Source organism: Chrysemys picta, chromosome 8 (assembly GCF_011386835.1).
Source record: "Chrysemys picta bellii isolate R12L10 chromosome 8, ASM1138683v2, whole genome shotgun sequence".
Lineage (NCBI taxonomy): Eukaryota > Metazoa > Chordata > Testudines > Emydidae > Chrysemys > Chrysemys picta.
The window spans coordinates 60,108,344-60,127,612 of NC_088798.1; the positions used below are offsets into that span (position 1 = coordinate 60,108,344).

Here is a 19,269-nt window from a genome sequence, read left to right on the forward strand (position 1 = left end):
TCTTGGGCAGACAGGTCATGGAGAGGAGGAGTCCCGTTTGCCTTCCTCCCCACCTTTAAATAGGATTTACATAAGGTGGGAATCCTTTGCTTCCCAAACTTGACCCCTCTTCCCTTCCAGTGGAAAGTTAAAAGAAGTTCCAGGTAAGGTTTAGTATCGGTGACAAGACCACCTGACTCTGTAGTATCACAGTGTCCATGAGTCAGTGGCAGTATGGAGGATCCGCAGGAAGGCCAACCCTTTTCACAGTCTGTTGTCCTTGCTGGTGGGCCATCCACCCTGTACATTTTTCATTGTTGTGTTAGCAGTGGGCGTCACCCACAGTAGCATAGTTGAAATACAGATATATAGTCAATATTCCTAACTCAGATACAGAAATGATACAGGCATACAAATTGGATAATCACATTCAGTAAATTATAACCTTTCCAATGAAATCTTACAAGACCCATCTTGCATAAAGTACATCTCAGTTATGTCATATTCATGTCATAAGCATATTTTCATAAATAATATGGAGTGAAATGTCACACCTTCTATCTGAGCTGGTCTTCAAGAGGTCCCAGTTCGCGCTGATGCCAGTAACCCACTGGGTGGAAGATTGGAGCATGATGACCTCCAGGAACCCTGCAGACCCAGGTTTGAGAGCCACAGGTCATGACACAAAGGAGTGGAAGGAAAGAGGCACAGAGAGGTGAAGCCGAACTGGAATTAGAATGGGGCCTCCAGGCTCCCAGCCTAATACCCTGTCCACATCACAGATAAATATTGACTAGCCCCCTACAAGGAATGGATGAAAAACTTCAGGAGAGACCATATCACACCTCATACCAGTTCTAAATGTGATCCTAGTCCCTAGCCCAAGAAGAACATCATGCCTGAAGTAGCGAGATAGAGGATGGATAAGCCATGTGCTCTCTGACTATCACCTCTCCCTTTAGTTGCCCCACCCGAGGATCTGCGAGTGGCTGGGATCAGCGACAGGTCCATTGACCTGGAATGGGATGGGCCGATGGCAGTGACAGAATATGTGATCTCCTACCAGCCAGTGGTGCCGGGGAGCCTTCAGCTCCAGCAACGGGTGCCTGGGGACTGGAGCGCTGTCACTATTAAGGAGCTGGAGCCGAGCCAAACATATAACATCAGCATCTACGCTGTCATCAGCGACATCCTTAGCGTCCCCGTTACTACCAAGGTGACTACCCGTAAGTATTGCTTCTCCACCATACAATTTTATCATAGAATATCAGGGGTGGAAGGGACCTCAGGAGGTCATCTAGTCCAACCCCCTGCTCAAAACAGGACCAATCCCCAACTAAATCCCAAAATGGCCCCCTCAAGGATTGAGCTCACAACCCTGGGTCTAGCAGGCCAATGCTCAAGCAACTGAGCTATCCCTTTGGCCAGAAATAACAGAAAGAAGAGCAGTCTCATATATACCCATGGACCCTGATAGACAGCTTTCCCAGTCTAATACAGTTTCTGGTACATGGTTGCCATCATTTAAAATTGCTTGTTTAAGGCTGGTTGAAATTTTTCCATCAAAACTGTTTTTCAACAGAAAAGTGAGTTTTTGACAAAACTAATTTTTTTCACAAAAAAGTGTCCACTTTCCACAGAAAATGGACAATTTTGTCAAAAACTTGAACACCTGAAAACCAAAAAGCTTCCAGGTTTTGACCAAAACCACGAATATTTCTATTAGGAACTACTATCACAGCACCTCCTGCCCCCATTCTCCTCCAGGACTGGATTCCCTAGTCACATTGCATCTCTCATGCTGTTCCATGGCCGGGGACTCCCAGGATGCATGTGGGTCGTAAGATGGGAGGATTGTGGTGCATCATGGGAGATGTAGTCCAACTGGGAAACTTGGCCCATAGAGGAGAATGAGGACACAACATGCTTGAAATACAACTCCCATTTGGCACCTCCGCAGCATTTCCAAATCAAATTTTCCATTTTGAAACTGAAAGTTTACATCTGAAAGTGTTCAGCTTTCCATTTTTTTGCTGAAAAGTTAAAATTTTCCTTGGGGGAGGGGACCAGCTCTGCTGCTTGTAAAATAAGGCTTTGGTAGCACCAGAACATCTCTGAAATAAAGCTAACCCCATACAGAACTCTTCCTGAATTAAAGCTGGCTGTTATTGACATAATGCTCTTGTGGAATGAATACCAGTGATGCCTTTGCTAATACAGAACCTGATCCAAACCTCATCAAAGTTAATGGGCGTCTTTCCATTGATTTCAGTGGGGTTTGGATCAAGCATATAATGCTGTCAAAAGGGACTAAAATTCTGGTCTAAGATTGCCCTAAATGTAGTTTTCCCCTCAACCTCACAAACATACAGGGTACAAGACTATCTCTCATACAAGGCTGCACCTGATATATGGATGCCTTTTCTTGTTTATTTTCCTTGAAATCTCCCATGATGCACCACAATCCTCCCATTTTATAATAGAGACAGACCTGAGCATCAAAAAAATCACATCTACATCCCCAAAAGTTGGTCTGTGATTTTGGTTCAGTCCATCTCTAGGATTGAATAATGAAAAGTGAATGTCAGGAGTTCAAATTCATTTTGAGTATACTCCTACAATTCATGGAGGACAGGTCCATCAGTGACTATTAGCCAGGATGGTCAGAGATGCAACCCCACGCTCTGGATTTCCCTAAACCTCCATCTGCTAGAAACTGGGACTGGACGACAGGGGATGGATAACTCAATAATTGCCCTGTTCTGTTCATTCCCTCTGAAGCATGTGGCATCAGCCACTGTCAGAAGACAGGATACTGGGCTAGATATTGGTCTGACCCACCATGGCCATTCTTATGTTCTTAATTCTCAAAAGCTTATCCAAACTTATCCCCTGAAGCACTGCCCTCTCCCAACCTCCTACATAAGGCCCTTCCTTACACAGTTTTATCTATTTGAGGTACTTCTATGGCCTTTATTACCATAATATCTGAGCACCTCACAATCTTCAGTCTGTTTCTCCTCACAGCAGCCCTGTGAATTAGGAAAGGACACATACCATTATCTCCATTTTCCCATTGTACAGATGGGGAACTGAGGCACAGAGAGACTAAGTGACTTGCCCTAGGTCACAGAGGGAATCTGTGTCAGAGCAAAAAAACTGAACCTAGGTCTCCCAAATTCCAGGCAAGCACCCTACCCACTGGAACATTCTTCCTCTCTATCACAGCTATATTACACACGTGGCCTTGATAATATCCACGGTGCTATTAGAAATGTGTCTGGGTGTGAAGATGGCTCATTAAAAGCATTAAAACTGCCCCTTTTTCACTTTCAGCAGTGCTTTCTCCTCTCATCACTGAGTTTCCATTTGACACACGGAACTGGGGTTAAAATAATCCCACTTCATTTCTCACTCTATTAAATTGATTCTGGAAATGATGCTTCCTCTTAATGACTGACTGTCACGTGCTGCCATCATGAATGCAGAGGAGAGAGGAAGTTGCTCACAGGAGAGCGGTCTGGAACATGGAATTTCAATCCAAGGGAAATTTTGAGGAATAAGAAAAAAAATCAGGATGAAAAGGAAAAACCTCAACATTTTTCACAGGGCAGAAATTCCAGAAAAATCCATTCTGGCAGAATCAAAATGGAATTTTTCAGCTGCTCAATCTGCCCTCCTGGAGGCTCATGTCAATTTCACTTTCTGCCTGAAGGGAGAACCTGAAATGGACAAGAGTCTTCCAGACAGGCTGACAGAGGTCTAGTGCCCCAACTCTCCACCTCCCCCGCTGTCAGATTTCCCATCTCCCTATCACCCTGGCTGTGGCTCCCAGGGGAAAGGGATACTGACAAGATCCTTCCAGACAGGAAGACAGGGCACCAATCGTTTGGATTTTCCTAATGTAACATTAACATTTTTCAACAAAAATGAAAATTTTACCACAAAAAAGTTTGATTTTGGGGGGGGGAAGGGCATTTTTCACTGGAAACTCATTCCGACAACTGTCAGTACCTACTTCATGACACCCCCCTTGACACTAGCAGTCAGGTTTACGCAGCCTGTTCCCTCTTAGATGCACATAGTCAAAGGAGAACTGAGCTGTCAGGGATGTAGGGTGTCCTGTGCCTAGTGCTGTGGGGAGCTGTGTCATTAAAGCAGGAACAGAGCCACAGCCTAGCTAATGTGCTCCACATTGCTGCATTCCAGATCTCTCCACTCCACAAGGGCTGCAGTTCAAGACGATCACAGAGACCACCGTGGAGGTGCAGTGGGAGCCCTTCTCTTTCTCTTTTGACGGCTGGGAGATCAGCTTCATCCCCAAGGTAACAACAACAGGGACCACCATGCCTCTGCCCTGCCACTGCTGGCCACCCGAAGTCAGCTCTGTGGGTTAGTCACAATAATAGGTCCCTGTTTAAAGGAGCAGTCACACACACAGAACAGGGCACAGTGCAGGGCTGGGTAAACACCATCTGAATAAACCCCTACTCTGCCCCCACCCACCCACCCCAAAACAAAGCACTAAAACACCAGGTCACAATCTGGATCAATTGATCTCAGCTCTGCACTGAACAGTATTTTCCATGGATCCTTGGTATCAGGGCCTGCATCCCTATAGAGGGAATTCCATTAAAAAGATCCTACATTTACCATATAAACAAATGGGTCCTCTAGCTCTCATCCCCTCTCTTCCTCTATCTGTCCTCTTGCTCTCTTCCCTTCCTCTCTCCTGTCATCTCCTTTCTCATACCTTTCTCTCTCTCTCTTCTTCATTCTATTTTCTTTCTCCATCCTTCTTGCCCTGATTTTGATCAGACTTTTCTGAACAATTCAGCAATTGATTCATCTTTTCTAACTTATCAGTGTGAAGATGAGGCATTTGATCACCATCTCTAAAAACCCATTATAGAAACCTGTTTGGGTGTCTAAAGCTAGGCACCTAAATCCATTTTTAGCAACCCAAATATGAGGCCTGATTTTCAGAAGTATTGAGCACTTAGTAGCTCTCAGACTCCAAGCAGCCTAAATCACAATTAGAAATAATTCCGGCTGCAAAATTGTAACCACAATTATAGAACGGATACAATTTGTGCTTGCAAAAATGAAGGTTAAGGGCTGAAACTGTTGCCCTACATTTCAAACATTTTATCTGCATAGACAAAACAACAATAAAGTGGTCATTGATGCTATATTTAATATTTATTCTCAGTTATTGTACCACTTGTATAGAACTACAACTCAAATTGTATCTGGCACCTCTCTACAAGCGTATCCTACACATCTTACAATAAAAGAAATGTGGATGAAGAGCCCAATTATATTGCCTTGACTCAGGAAAAACTCGCACTGAAGTAAACAAGGGTTCTGTGAAATAAAGAACTGCAGAACTGGGCCTCTGAAGGTGTGAAAACATACAATCAGAACCAGTACAAAAACAAAATCAAGATGAGCAGAAATTGACAAAAACAACTTTGTTTTCTAACTTTGGTTTCCAAAAGGGCTGGAGGGATATTTTTGTAATTTTATGTGTGTGTGTACACACACACACACACACAAAATTCTCTTATGAGTGGCAGTTCATGTATTGCATTTATAAGCCCAGAGGAAATTTTCATTCAAAATCAGGATAAACCACTAAAAAATAAGAAATTCTAATGGAAACACTAAACATAAAGGATTGATATGAATGCTAGGATATCCATTTTAAGATGGGGAAACAGAGTCTCAGAAGTGCACTTGGCTGTCTCACCCAATTTCTTTGTGAAGATCACCATCCCTCCCTAGAGTCACTGTACAGTCCTAATGTTCATGGCTCTGTCCCATGTCCCAAGGAAATAGTCCCTTGTTTGTCTCAGGCATGACAGTGCAGGGTCGCAATGCATCCAGACTCGATGCCACAAGTAGTCCTTGACATCTTAACTTGACATCACGAGGTGGAGCTACAAGCGTAATTATGTCACGATGCAATGCAATCCGTGACATTTTATTTCGGCCTGCAGAAGAAAGACAAACCACTGGCCACCATTTTCCTATTAGACCTTAGTCCACATTATACAAATGCAGTTTAATTTTCCCAAGCGGGTACAGTAACTCCTCACTTAACATTGTAGTTATGTTCCTGAAAAATGCAACTTTAAGTGAAGTGATGTAAACGAATCCAATTTTCCCATAAGATTTAATGTAAATGCGGGGGGGTTAGGTTCCACGGAAATTTTGGGGGGCAATATATACTGTACAGTACTGCACTGTACTGTGGTGGGGAGGTGCCCTGACTTACCCATGGGGCTCAGGGTGGGGGTGCAGGGTCTGGGAGGGAGTTAGGGTGCAGGAGGGCGCTCAGGGTGAGCTGTGGGGTCTGGGAGGGAGTTAGGGTGCAGGAGGGCGCTCAGGGTGGGGGTACGGGAGGAGGCTCAGGGCTGGGGCAGGCAGAAGGTGCAGAGCACTTACCTGGGGCAGCTCCTGTTTGGTGCAGAGGGTGTGCGGGTGGCTCTGCGCAGCGTGGCACCACCCCCATTACCACAATTCTGGGAGTCGTGATTTTGGGAGCTGCCCCCCTCCCGCGGGCAGGGCCACCTGGAACGCAGGGGCTTTAGGGGCTGCAGGGCCCTGGGCTAAGGGGGCCCCGGGGCCCTGGCCTGCAGTTCTAAAGCCCCTTTCAGAATGCGACCCTGCGAGCACGGGCCGGAGGACTCAGGAGGAGCAGGGGCAGCCACGCAGTCAGCGGCCGGAGAGAAGCAGCGCTTTCCCCTTCAAAGCCGGCCAGAGAGAAGCGGCCCTTTGAAGGGGAAAGCACCGCTTTTCTCCGGCCGCTGGCTGCGCGGCTGTCCCTGCTCCTCCTGAGTCCTCCAGCCTGTGCTCGCAGGACCGCATTGCGAAAGGGGCTTTAGAGCTGCAGGCCGGGGCCCCCTTAGCCCAGGGCCCTGCAGCCCCTAAAACCCCTGCGTTCCAGGTGGCCCTGCCTGCCTGGTGGGGGGGAGGGCAGCAACTTCCCCGCCTGCTCACTCCCTCCCTCCCAGAAAGTCCTAAGTGCCACCAAACAGCTGTGGGAAGCACTGGGAGGGAGGGAGGAAGGGAGGGGGAGGAAGCAGAGAAGAGGGACTTGTGCAATGCTCCCTTGTAAATTCAGCCAAACGATGTTATAAGGGAGCATTGCACAACTTTAATTAGTATGTTCCCTAATGGAGCAGCGACGTAACTTCAAAACAACGTTAACTGGGAGGACGTTAAGTGAGGAGTTACAGTACAGGTACAAGTAACACCTTGGAATGGAACAGGACAGGTACAGTAGAAAAAGTTTGTGTGGAATCTGAATTTTATAAACAGTGGTGCTCTACATGATAGGAGAAATAATAATCACGCTGCAATGTGTGATTAATAAAGACAGGCAAGTCCCTCCAGTGGCTTTGAAAATCTCAGCCTAAATGCATTATCTGTAAATTTCAAGGGAACTTGTCAGGTCAAATGTATCCCAACTTTAAATTTTGTAAAACTAAATTCTTAAAATCCTAAGACCAACGGAAACATTTCCAAGGTATTTTAAAACATTCCAAATAGCAATATTTCCCTCCAAAACATCACAGCATTGCACTGCCATTCTAAAACTCTGAAAGTGAAAAGCGACTAGACACTGACTATAACTAAAGTGAAACTGACCAGCTATTTTCATTGTTTAGTGGAAAGAAATGCAAACATTAAACAAACAGCATCAAGAGTGAAAAGTAAATATACGCTACAGCAATAGTATCACATTAACATTAAAGCTGTGGTTTATGTGGCTATGAAAGTAGGATACCATTTCTTTCTGTGCACTGTACCTCATATTTCTAAGAACTCTGTGTGAGACAGCAACTCTTTTGTTCTCACAATCCCTGCAGACTGCTATAGAGACAGATCCCCTGTACTCTTGTAAGGAGACTTTAATTCTGGTCTTTCTTGTTGCTGTTGCTCCATAATATAAAATAAAAGTGATTTCAGATGGCAAATATATGGTGGCACTGTGTGAAAGGAAAAAACACAATGAGACTTGCAACAATAGTGGGAACGGCTCTGCAAAACAATAGAGCTCAGAGAAAATGACAAAGCCACAAAGAGGTTAAAAAAGAAAAGAATATTAGAAAAGGTAAAATGGCAATTTAGGGGTAAAGTGGAAGATTTCTAGTTTCATGAGAAAAAGGAAGAATGTGAATGGAAATCTATGTGCAAAGATTTGCTTAGTATATTATTAGTGAAGACAATGACAAGAAAAGTTTCATTTGGCTAACACTGGCAGGAAAGGTGACATTTACAGTTGCTTAAAGACTTACGTTTTCCAGAGGAAATACATGGAGTATAAAGACTTAATAGAGATACTTCAAAAGCATTGTGTGCCAAAAACAAAGGGCTTGCAGTTTCATAGCTATATATAAACCACAAGAGACTCCTGGCAGCCAAGAAGTGCTAGCAAAGAGAGAGGAATGAATCCTGGACCCTTTTCACTGCCTGTTCTCATGTGGAGTCGCTCTACCAGCTTGAACATGCGCACACACGCACATTAGATAAAAATGGGGATTGAGAAAAATGCTGTCTGCCCTCCAGCCATCTGGGAGCAACAACTGAGGGATGAGCGGCATGAGATGCATCTGACTCTGCTGGCTGTGAGGGGGCATTGGGACCCTTGGCAAAAGAGTCCACCCATCCTGAGGCATGTAATACCTTTTGGACAGACTGTACAGCCCTTATGCACATTTATGAGCACTTCCCCAGATCTGCAGACCCATTGAAAACAATGGGAATAATTGAATGCGTAAGATGTCACTACTATGAATAAGGGTCACTTATGAAGCAGACATGCAGGGAGTATGTAAGTTTTCCCCAGGTGGGTACATTATCCCCAGTGATTGTTGATGCTCTATATTTGGGGCCATGTTGACCTGGCATCTAACCCCATTATCTTCTCCAACTACTGCATCCTTTTAATACGTTACCAGTTTCAGACTCCCCCCTCCCCAACTTTCTGTGCGGATTTCTTTTTTAATCTCCCTAGAACAACGAAGGTGGCGTCATCGCACAGCTTCCTAGCAGTGTCACCACTTTCAACCAGACAGGACTGAAGCCTGGGGAAGAATACATCGTCAATGTGGTAGCCCTCAAGGAGCAAGCCAGGAGCCCTCCAACCTCCGACAGCATCTCCACCTGTGAGTGACTCCATCCTTTAGCCCTCGGGCATGCTCTGTCTTTCCAGACCCAGAACGGGGCATGGTCCCAGTCTTGTGTAGCTATCCTTTCACCTCCAGGTCAGCAGGTCAGATCTAATCCAGTTCGGCAGAGGCTGAAGGCTGGTATCACCTGACAGCGGGGATCATTTGGGCCAAGTGAAATGAGGTGCTGGTCTCAATACAGATCCCAGGGGATGTGCATTCATATCACAGAAAACACCAACACAATTGGCATTAATTGGCAGTTTCAGCAGAGGAACCAAGGAACGAATAGGCCCTGGAGACTGAACTCCCCTCTCACCGTTAGAGGTGGTCCCACCAGAGCGTGGCAGCGGCACATTGATGGGTGGGTGTGGGGTAGTTTACATTTCTGCTGCCAATGTTGTACTAGTTCCCTGGGTAACAAGAAGAATCCAGTCTCCAGGGTTTTGTTCATGCACCTTTCACCGACAATACAGTCAAACAATGGGCCAAATCCCCAGTTCGTGTAAATCAGTGTAGCTCCATTGGCTTAAAACTGAAATGTTTTTAACCTCTGAAAAGATGCAGGTTTGGGTTTGCTTGGAGGGTCAGGTGAGGATTCTGATCATTTTACCCAAATACACCCTCCTTATCAAGGGTAACATGCAACACTGGATTTACTCTCTGCTAGATAAACTCAGAGGGCAAATTCACCCATGGAGTAACACCATTGACTTACACCAGGGATTACTTTGGTCTACATCATTTCTGCAAGGAAAGTAATAATTAGAGACAGCTCTGGACTGGAACATCAGAGCCAAATCCTCCCACTTTGAACTTGGGGGAAAGTCAGACACAAATGCAAATTCTGTGGCACAGGCCCAGTTATGCTAATAACACCTGACTGAGCTGTACAATTTCAGTCTCAAAGACACACTAAAGATGGATGAACTTCTAAGCTGAATGATGATTTGGGTTAAACAAATGCCCTGAAATGTGGGGGCTTATCTGAATGATCTAATTCCATGTGGGCTGCAAACCGGGTGCAGAAGCACTGCAAGAACAGCCCTTCTCCCAGTATTTTGACACTTCTTTTGTACTTAAACCCCTTTGCGGAAGACTCAGTGAGCTTGATAACAGCAAAGGGAAAACTAATTCCCCTCACTGTTGCATAGAGCTCACATGCTTCCTTTCCTTCTCCTTTCTCCCCCATACTCCCCAGTGCATCCTGGGAACTGTAGTTCCTGGGCTCAAAGCTCCAGGACCCATGAAGGAACAAACTTACAGACTGGGATAACTATCTCCCCCTAGCTAGATACAATTCCCCCCACTCCTAGCCTGATGCTCATGCAGGGAAAGCATAGAGAAACGTTAACTGAGCTCAAACAAGGACCAGTTTCAGTTCTAAGTGAAGGCTCAGATCAATTATTGTTCTGTCCAAGTAAGTTTCCCCCCCTCTAGTGATCTCACTTTAGGCACATTTCTGAGGATGGAGACTGAGTGTTCCCAGTTCCCCAGAAGCGCTTGTACCAATGTAGTCCACCAGCACACCCAGATAACACGTTAAGATCCAAATCCGGGGAGGTGCTGAGGGCCTTCAAGAACATAAGGATGGCCATGCTGGGTCAGACCAAAAGACCATCTAGCCCACTAGCTCATCTTCCGACAGTGACCAATGCCAGGTGCCCCAGAAGAAATGAACAGAACAGATAATCATCATTCCCAGCCTCACATTGATGGACTCAGCTCTCTTCGGAACCAATTTTTTATGCTAGCCACAAGCCCATCAGTCTCCCCCAAAGACAGACGAGATTAGAGTCTCCAGGCGTGTACTCCGAGAGTTAATTAACCCTTTCATTGCTGAGTCAAAGGTAACACTGGGCAAAGCACATAGCTAAGTTCTCACTCTGAATCCTTGCAAGCCAGTCAGATAGCTCCCTCCGGCCACACCATTTACAAACAGAAACTCACATTTCAACAGCTCTGTGAAGGTTACAAAGAGACCTGTTCTAATGAGGTTGCTAATTAGGGCTTTAATGGAGCTGGAGACTGAAGGGCTCCTAGGAAAGTTATCCTAAAAAGCACAAGATAACAGAGAGGTCTCTACAGTCAGCACAGGAGGGTCTTTCTAACATTAGAGGAGAGAATCTATCATCTTGCTGCAGATGTTAGTCTACTTGATCTCCGCAAACAAACACAAATTCTTTCCTATTGCTTTGTTTGTGTGTTTAGCAGCTGCTTGTGTAACGTGGCTTAATAGAGACACCTACTGGTCATGACTAAATGTTTCCATTCCCCTAACTAGTGAAGCTGTTACACATAGAGCAGCCTCAGACTCACAGTGCTTTCAGTTCATAAGGGATCGTGCAAAGTAGATTAGTAGATTCATAAATCTTCAGGCCAGATGGGCCTCCTGCAAAACACAAGCCATAGAATTTCACCCCACGATCCCCGCCTCGAACTCAACAATGTGTGGTTCTTGATAGGCTCCAACTGCAAAGAGCTGGGTTCAAGCTGCTGGATCCCAGCTTTCCCAGCATGTGGGGGGTTAGATCTGGGGGGTTGGTTTGGCTTGGCCCATTATACAGAGAGGGGTCAGCCACAGAGCCTGGATCTGGCTATGACTGCTCCTAAAGCTCCAGAGATTTTTGAATCTGGAGATTTGGTTGACTCTCTCTAATGCGAGCCTTTCTGTTCTGTTGTGGTTCATGGGAGGGTGGAACCCCATCCATTTGGTTTTAAGTTGCAATGAACCCAAAATCTCAGAGTGAAGCTCATCTGAAACAGCCAAAACTTGTCTTGTTTTGAGCAGAAACAGGATTTTCCACTCAAAGCCATTGCGCAGTCCAGGCGCACCAACCTCTGAGAGACCCCAGTGGGTGGGGCTGGAACCTCTACACCTTTGCCAATGTGGTTCAAACATTCTCCACTGAAGTTTTGCCCAGCTCTGGTCACAAGGAATTCACCGGATTCGAGACAGATGCTGACCAGGTTACAGTCCATTAACACTCCCATGTTAAATGTTCACACGGAGGCTGGTATTTTCAAAGTTGCATAAGGGAGCTAGATGCCCAAATCCCATTGAATTTCATTGAGGTTTGGGAACCTAACCCTCTTAGGCAGCTTTGAAAATCCAAGCCAAAAACGCAAGCTCCACATTTTCTGCAGTAGCAACAGCAGTTTCCGTGGCTGAACTCTTGATTTTTTTAGCCACTAATTAGTCTATCCACCTAAGCAGAAAACCGTGCAGGACTTGGAGGCATTGCCCCATTAATATAACACCTACAATCTTAATCCACTAAACTAATTTGGAATAAGATTCCCTGTTCTCGAATAAGAGCATCCACATCTGCAGTTAATCAGGAAGAGCTATTTTGGAATAACTGTGTGTGTAGAAACCTCTTAGATCACCCCAACACCTCAGCCCCCTCTGAAGATCTAGATATTCAGTATATGTTTATTATCCAATGAAACCTGTCCAACATACAAAATGCACTTAAAACAAAACATTTTTGTTTTGCACTAACTAAACCCTGGCTTACAAGGCCAGCACATTTAGTACTAGTCACAGAATACAATTTAGGCTGTCACTAGTAAAACTAACAAACAAACAAGCCTCCATACAATATGAACCTGGATTATAGATCTCAGATCCCCAGGTAGAAAATAAGTCTCAGAATTGGCTGTGCAGCAGGCACTGCATGTTAATGTTGCTACAGTACATCAACAATACACAGATGCTTGGCTCCTGTCATTACAATACCTACAGACAGGCAAAGCAGTTAGAATCAAACAGCATCAACCCAGAATTTGAACCCAAACTTTTCACCGGGTAACTTTTTTCTTTAGATTATTTTTTATTTCCATGTGGTCCCTGCACTTCTGGATTTCTTCTAAGAGAGGAAGTAGAAATGTCAACACAACCTTGTGGGATTTCCTGATCAAACAGGGAGCAATGGAAATCCCAGGAGGTATTCCTTCTCTCTCCAAGCTCTAGAGATCTGGCTACAACTCCTCTCTCTTTGTAAAGGATGGGTAGAACCTCTGGGATATTGTAACTAATGTCGAGTTTTGAAAAGTCTCTTGAAAGTGCTAGTTGTTTTCTTAACTCTTCTCATATTTTCAGCACACTGGAAATCCACAGATTATTAAAAATTGGCGGACAGGTGTCAAAATGTAATTGTAAATGGGGAATTATCATTAAGCCTGGATGTTTCTAGGAGGGTCCTGCAGGGATCAGTTCTTGGCCCTAGGCTATTTAACATTTTTATCAAAGACCTGGAAGAAAACATAAAGTCATCACTGGTAAAGGTTACAGATGACACAAAGATAGGGGAAGCAGTAAATAATGAAGAGAAGATGTCATTGATACAGCGCAATCTGGATCTCAAAGAATATGCATTTTAATATGACCAAAAGTAAGATCATACATCTGGGAATAAATAATGCAGGCTTTACTTACAGAATGGGGGACTCTATCCTGGAAAGCAGCAACTCTGAAAAGAACTTGGTGTTAATGGTGGATAATCAGCTGAACATGAGCTTCCCATGCAACGCTGTTGGCCAAAGGGGCTAATATGATCCTTGGATGTAGAAACAGGGGAATATTGAGTAGGAGTAGGGAGATGATATTTTCTCTGTATTTGGCACTGGTGTGACCACTGTTGGAACACTGTCCAGTTCTTGAGTCCACAATTCAAGAAGGATGCTGATAAATTGGAGAAGGTTCAGAGAAGAGCCATGAGAATGATTAGAGGTTTGGAAAACATGCCTTATAGTGAAAGACTGCACAGGAGTTGAATCTGTTTAGTTTAACAAAGAGAAAGTTAAGGGGTGACTTGATCAGTCTATAATAACTGACATGGGGAACAGAACTCTTCAGCCTAGCAAAAAAAGGTATGACAAGATAGAATGGCTAGATGTTGAAGCTAAACAAATTCAGACTAGAAATGAGGCACAATTTTTTAACAGTGAGGGCAATTAACATTTGGAACAACTTACTGAGAGTTGTGGTGGGTTCTCCATCTGTGGGAATTTTTAAATCAAGATAGATTATTAAATCTTTTTCTAAAAGATCTGCTTTAGTTCAAACAGGAATTGATTCAGGGAAGTTCTCTGGCCTCTGCTATACAGGAGGCCAGATTAAATGATCACAATGGTCCCTTCTGGCCTTGGAATCTATGCTGTATGGCTTACTCTTCTTGGTTTAGTCCCACTCATATGAATCTTGGCATATCGGAAGAAGGTTCCCATGAACACTCTAAACCTGAACCAAACCCAAGAATCTATTAAGATCTCTCCACCCTTTAACAGACCCCTTCCCCTACATCCTATTGCTTGGCAGCCACAAACAACTCATCTAGCCAGCATGGCATAGCCTGGAGGCCTATCTCTAATCCACGGACCCTGAGCTGGGATCTTGGGTCACAACTCACATTAGTTCTTTTCCTCCTGCTAATGCCTGGATACTAAGTTGAAAGTGGTGATGGGCCACTTCAAATATCAGATGTAGCAAGACTGAGCCCTCTCTTTCCCCAGGGCCGGATGCCATGCAATTGACATGTTTTCTGTCTGTGTTTAACTCCCTGAACTAACATGCTTCTTTGGTGTCCAGTAATTGATGGGCCAACCCAAATCCTGGTGCGAGACGTCTCAGACACGGTGGCCTTCGTGGAGTGGACCCCGCCCCGAGCTAAAGTAGACTACATCCTGCTGAAGTATGGCCTGGTGAATGGGGAAGGGGGGAAGACCATGTTCCGACTGCAGCCTCCCCTGAGCCAGTACTCGATGCAGGCCCTGAGGCCCGGCTCGCAGTATGAAGTCTCTATCTCTGGGGTCCGAGGGACCAACGAGAGTGACCCTGCTGTCACTACCTTCACAACAGGTACGTCAGTGCCATTTAAAAGGCTAGCTAGAGTCTAGTCCAGTACACAGCCAGCCATCAAGAGACCCGCATAACAAACAGGTTGACTCACTGGATGACGGACGAACAGCTTGACTTGAATCAGTGACGCACAGGCTGAGATTCAGCTCCCCTCACAAATAGATTGATTCCCTTTCTGACAGACTTATCAGGGCCTTCTGCCTGACTGCTCCCACAAACAGGCCAACGCACTGACTGACAGACACAGACACACCCAGCTAGCTGGCCAGTTCATGGACTGATAGCCTGGGTAGGCAACTGGCTTTAACACACTGGACTGCCAGACAGACGCTGCCATACTAAATGCACTTCCTCTACTCGTAACGGGAGTAGAGCCTCTTTCCTTCAGGGTCACACCCAGTGTCTTCTCCTCTTACTAGAGCAGTGACCAGACACAACGTCTCACTCCTCCACTGCCATCTGCTGCCTGTATGCGCACTGCTGAACCAACACCACTGAGCTCCAGGAGACCTGTCTTATGACAGCCTTCGATATAAGCTGACTGTACAGTGAATCTCTGACTCACTGCATAATCTCTGATTCTGCATAGCATCAGAGTAAATACTTCTTGGGTGAAGGATTTTTCTACTCTGACAGATCTGTATGGTATCTCTGTATGTTTCCCTCTACAGTATATACTCATCTATCAGAATTTTACAGTATGTACTTGTCTCTCTTTCTATCTACAGAATCTGTTTGCCTGTCCTATTTGCAATATGTATTTGGCAGGAGAAAAAAATCCTAGGTCTGCAGTGTAATACAATGGTTTAGATTCTCAGCTGGTATAAATCGGTGTAGTTCTATTGAAGTCAATGGAGCTATGCTGATTTTTGCCCAGTAAATATTGCATTAAGGTAATGCTTTGTAACCCAGAGATATTGATTTGCTGCAAGATGCAACAAGGTACAGGAATTAATTTCCATGAGTGTATGTTGTGCGGCTGGATCCAGAGCTCCATTTTCCCAAAGTTCAGACCTATGTTTTAGTACAACTCACATCCCCATAGTATGTAAGCACATCACAAGGGCATGGGTTTGGGTTATTAACCAGTCCCTGCAAGTTCAAAGAACATTCAGGTCTTCAGATTAGTTTGAGCCCATAACCAAGATATGCAAAAATGGAAATTAGACTCCTAAATCCATATTTAAGAACCTAAATAAGTCACCTGATTTTTCAAAAGCACTAAGCTACTGGAAGCTAAGTACTTTAGAAAATAAGGGCACTTCTTTAGATGCCTAAAGGAGAAGGAGTTAGGAGCCTAATTTTAGGTACCCATTTTTTGAAAAAAATTGCCCCATCTATAGCTATTCAAATTGAGAGAGAGGAGATGGGGAAGGGGGGCCACCTGAGACAATCTGTCGTCAAGCAACTGAAAGTGATACAGTTAAAAATTTGGTTATCTTATTTTGATACTTTATATGAATACTCTAACCGGTCGGTAAACTTTTAATTAATGCTAAGCCTGTGGATGGCTAACAGGTTTAATTTACCGTGCCATAAAGGAGAAGCTAGAGAGCATCTTTCAGTGCTATTTTATGGTTTATAAATTACCTGTCACATATATTCTCAGTGGATACCAGTGCTTCTAGGACAGTAACTGTAGTGTCTCTACTGTATATATTTAGAATGAGATGTACAGTGCTATCAATTTGCTGAATTTGCCTTTCCTTATATTATCGCTATGAGTTGTTATGATCAAAAAGTCCCTCCAAAAACAAATGAACAAAAATATACAGTTAGATGGGATCTACCGAGTATAATTTTACCTGTGAACCGAAAAGTAGTTATACCCTGGATATAAAATGGCCGAATCCTGCGCTCAGATATACCTGTGCAATCCTGTTGATCAAAGTAGGGTTGCATGAATGTAAATGAGGGCAGAATTTGGTACAATATGTACAGTAATATGTAGCAGTGCTAAACAACAAGGCTTGCTATCAAGGCAGGATTTACCTGCCTATGAGTCTGTGATGAGCCATAAGAGCTTGTGGTTAAGGCACTCAGGAGGAGTCCTGGGTTCAAATCTTGGCTCTGCCATAGACTTTTTGCCTTACCGTGCCTCAGTTTCCCCATCTGTAAAATGGGAATAATAATAATAATAATTCCTTACCTTGTTGAGGTATTGGGTGGATTCAATTTCAACATGCTTTTTAAAAAAAAAAACAGCGAGGGTAATTCATCATTGGAACAATTTATTGAGGGATGTGGTGCATTCGCCATCACCTGAACTCTTTCAATCAAAATCGGGTGTCTTTTTACAAAAGAGATGCTCTACTGTCCATCTCCATTCACTGGCCTGTGTTATGCAGGAGGCCAGACTAGATGATCACAATAGAGCCCTCTGACCTTAAAATCTAAGAATTAATGTAGGGGGCTGAGCTACCACAGAGACAGGGATCATATAACTACCTTGATATCCAGACAGCTCAGCAAGTGCAACTCCCTGCAGGTTAGATCACGGTTAGTGTCTGGGGTGGTAGAATACCATGGTCTCACAATAACACAGTTTGGATTCCTTGCCAACACATGAAAGCATTTCCTCAGCTGCAGATGGGGGCAATCCTGGCAGATGGAACTGCATTTGTTTTCTTATCTTGTATAGAGATCGATGCACCCAAGAACCTCCGGGTGGGCTTGCGAACATTGGCCAGCCTGGAACTGGAGTGGGACAACAGTGAGGCGGAGGTGCAGAACTACAGGGTGGTGTATAGCACGCTAGCAGGCGAGCAGTACCACGAGGTGCTGGTGCCGCGGAACGCTGGCCTGACAACCCGGGCCACCCTCACAGGTAAATCCCTCTGTTAGGGCCTTTGTTAGCAGCTACATGGATGCTGGGCAGCCTGTTTTTCTCCATGCACTGGGCCCCATTCAGGAGACCAGGGAGGGAGACCAAGCCCATGTAACATACAGCTTCTTCCATCCCACTCCCTATGTACTGAGATGCTCTTGAGACAAATTGGGCCTGATTCACCCATCACTGACTTCAGTGGAGTTTCCTGATTGACACTGGTGAGACTTAGGGTATGTCTACCCTAAGCAGTCAGTAAGTGTTTTGCAGCACCTGTAGACATACCCGAACTAGCTTTGATCTAGCAAGCGTGGCTAAAAATAGCAGTGAAGCCACACCTCTGCCAGGTCTTGCCCCGCACACAAGATCATGCAGTATCCATGGTATCCTCCTGCATCTCTGACATCTATCTAGCGGATACCCCGGTGGTCTGGCACTTGTCTAGCTGGAACCCCCATGTGTCTGTGGCATCTGGTTCTGGGCAAACTGAGTGATTTTTTGGGAAAGCCCAGGTCATACTCTGCTCGGTTGGAAAGTTGCAAACACAACAAAATTAATCACAAAAAAGACTGCAGGACCGGAAAGCAATTAGAGCAGTGAGTGTGACAATGGGGTGTGTGCAAAATTCAATATTAGATGTCATTTTTGCTGCATTTCATGAGGGCAACTGCCTTGAGAAGCAGAATTTGATTAGAGGGAGACTTCACAGACTCATGAAACCATGTTAATTTAACTTACCTGCCAGCTTTCTTCAGAGACGTTTGCAGACAAGCAGTGAAAGGTAAGTACTGCAAATGGGCCTAATTCTGCTGTCAATTACACTGGTGTAAATCTGTTGTTACTTCCTTGACATGAATATCATCCACCCCATGAAGTCAGTCTGGATTTAGCTCTATGTAATTAAGAGCAGAATCTGTTACTGAAATATTTCACTGAGAGCTGTTGCCAAGTAAAGCCAATTAAAGCAAACACAATAAAGGGGTTTCCTGGGCATGCATTTGTGGAGAAGGAAGGCTTGAGAGACATGCTGAAGAACTGCGACAGGCTTAAAGAGAACAGGCTGGTGGTGTCAAATGGCCTCTCTGGAGAGCCTGAGACACTGAAAACTAGACTAGACAAAATCTTAGATCAGTCTATTGTAGGGAATAACAACACTTCCTCCCCCCACCCTTTGGTCTGTCTTGTCGGTTTGGATTGTTAGCTCTTTGAGGCAGGGAATGGCTTGTCAATGTGTCTGTGCAGCACCTAGCACAGTGAGCCTCTGATCTCAGCTGGAGCGTCGAGGTGTTCCCACAATGCAAATATTTATAATGATAAAAATCATAAGGCACAAGCTGGCACTAGAGGGTGAGTCTGGATGAAGAATCTATTTTCTGTCTATGATTCCGAGACAGGGAATTATGGACAGTGAAGAGAGGCAA

General features: G+C 44.7%; 1 protein-coding gene and 1 long non-coding RNA gene across 3 annotated transcripts in view; one reads left to right on the top strand and one right to left on the bottom strand.

The window, feature by feature from the left end:
• Positions 1-19,269, top strand: part of TNR (tenascin R) — a 293,152-nt gene that overhangs the window by 241,030 nt on the left and 32,853 nt on the right. The window contains exons 5-9 of the mRNA XM_005304219.5: positions 942-1,205; positions 4,189-4,304; positions 9,005-9,155; positions 14,752-15,021; positions 17,663-17,848. Of these exons, the coding sequence (XP_005304276.2) occupies positions 942-1,205; positions 4,189-4,304; positions 9,005-9,155; positions 14,752-15,021; positions 17,663-17,848 (987 nt within the window). The remainder of the gene's footprint in view (positions 1-941; positions 1,206-4,188; positions 4,305-9,004; positions 9,156-14,751; positions 15,022-17,662; positions 17,849-19,269) is intronic.
• LOC135973086 (uncharacterized) overlaps positions 1-19,269 on the bottom strand; it is a 156,939-nt gene that overhangs the window by 50,250 nt on the left and 87,420 nt on the right. The gene's annotated exons all lie outside the window — the stretch shown is intronic.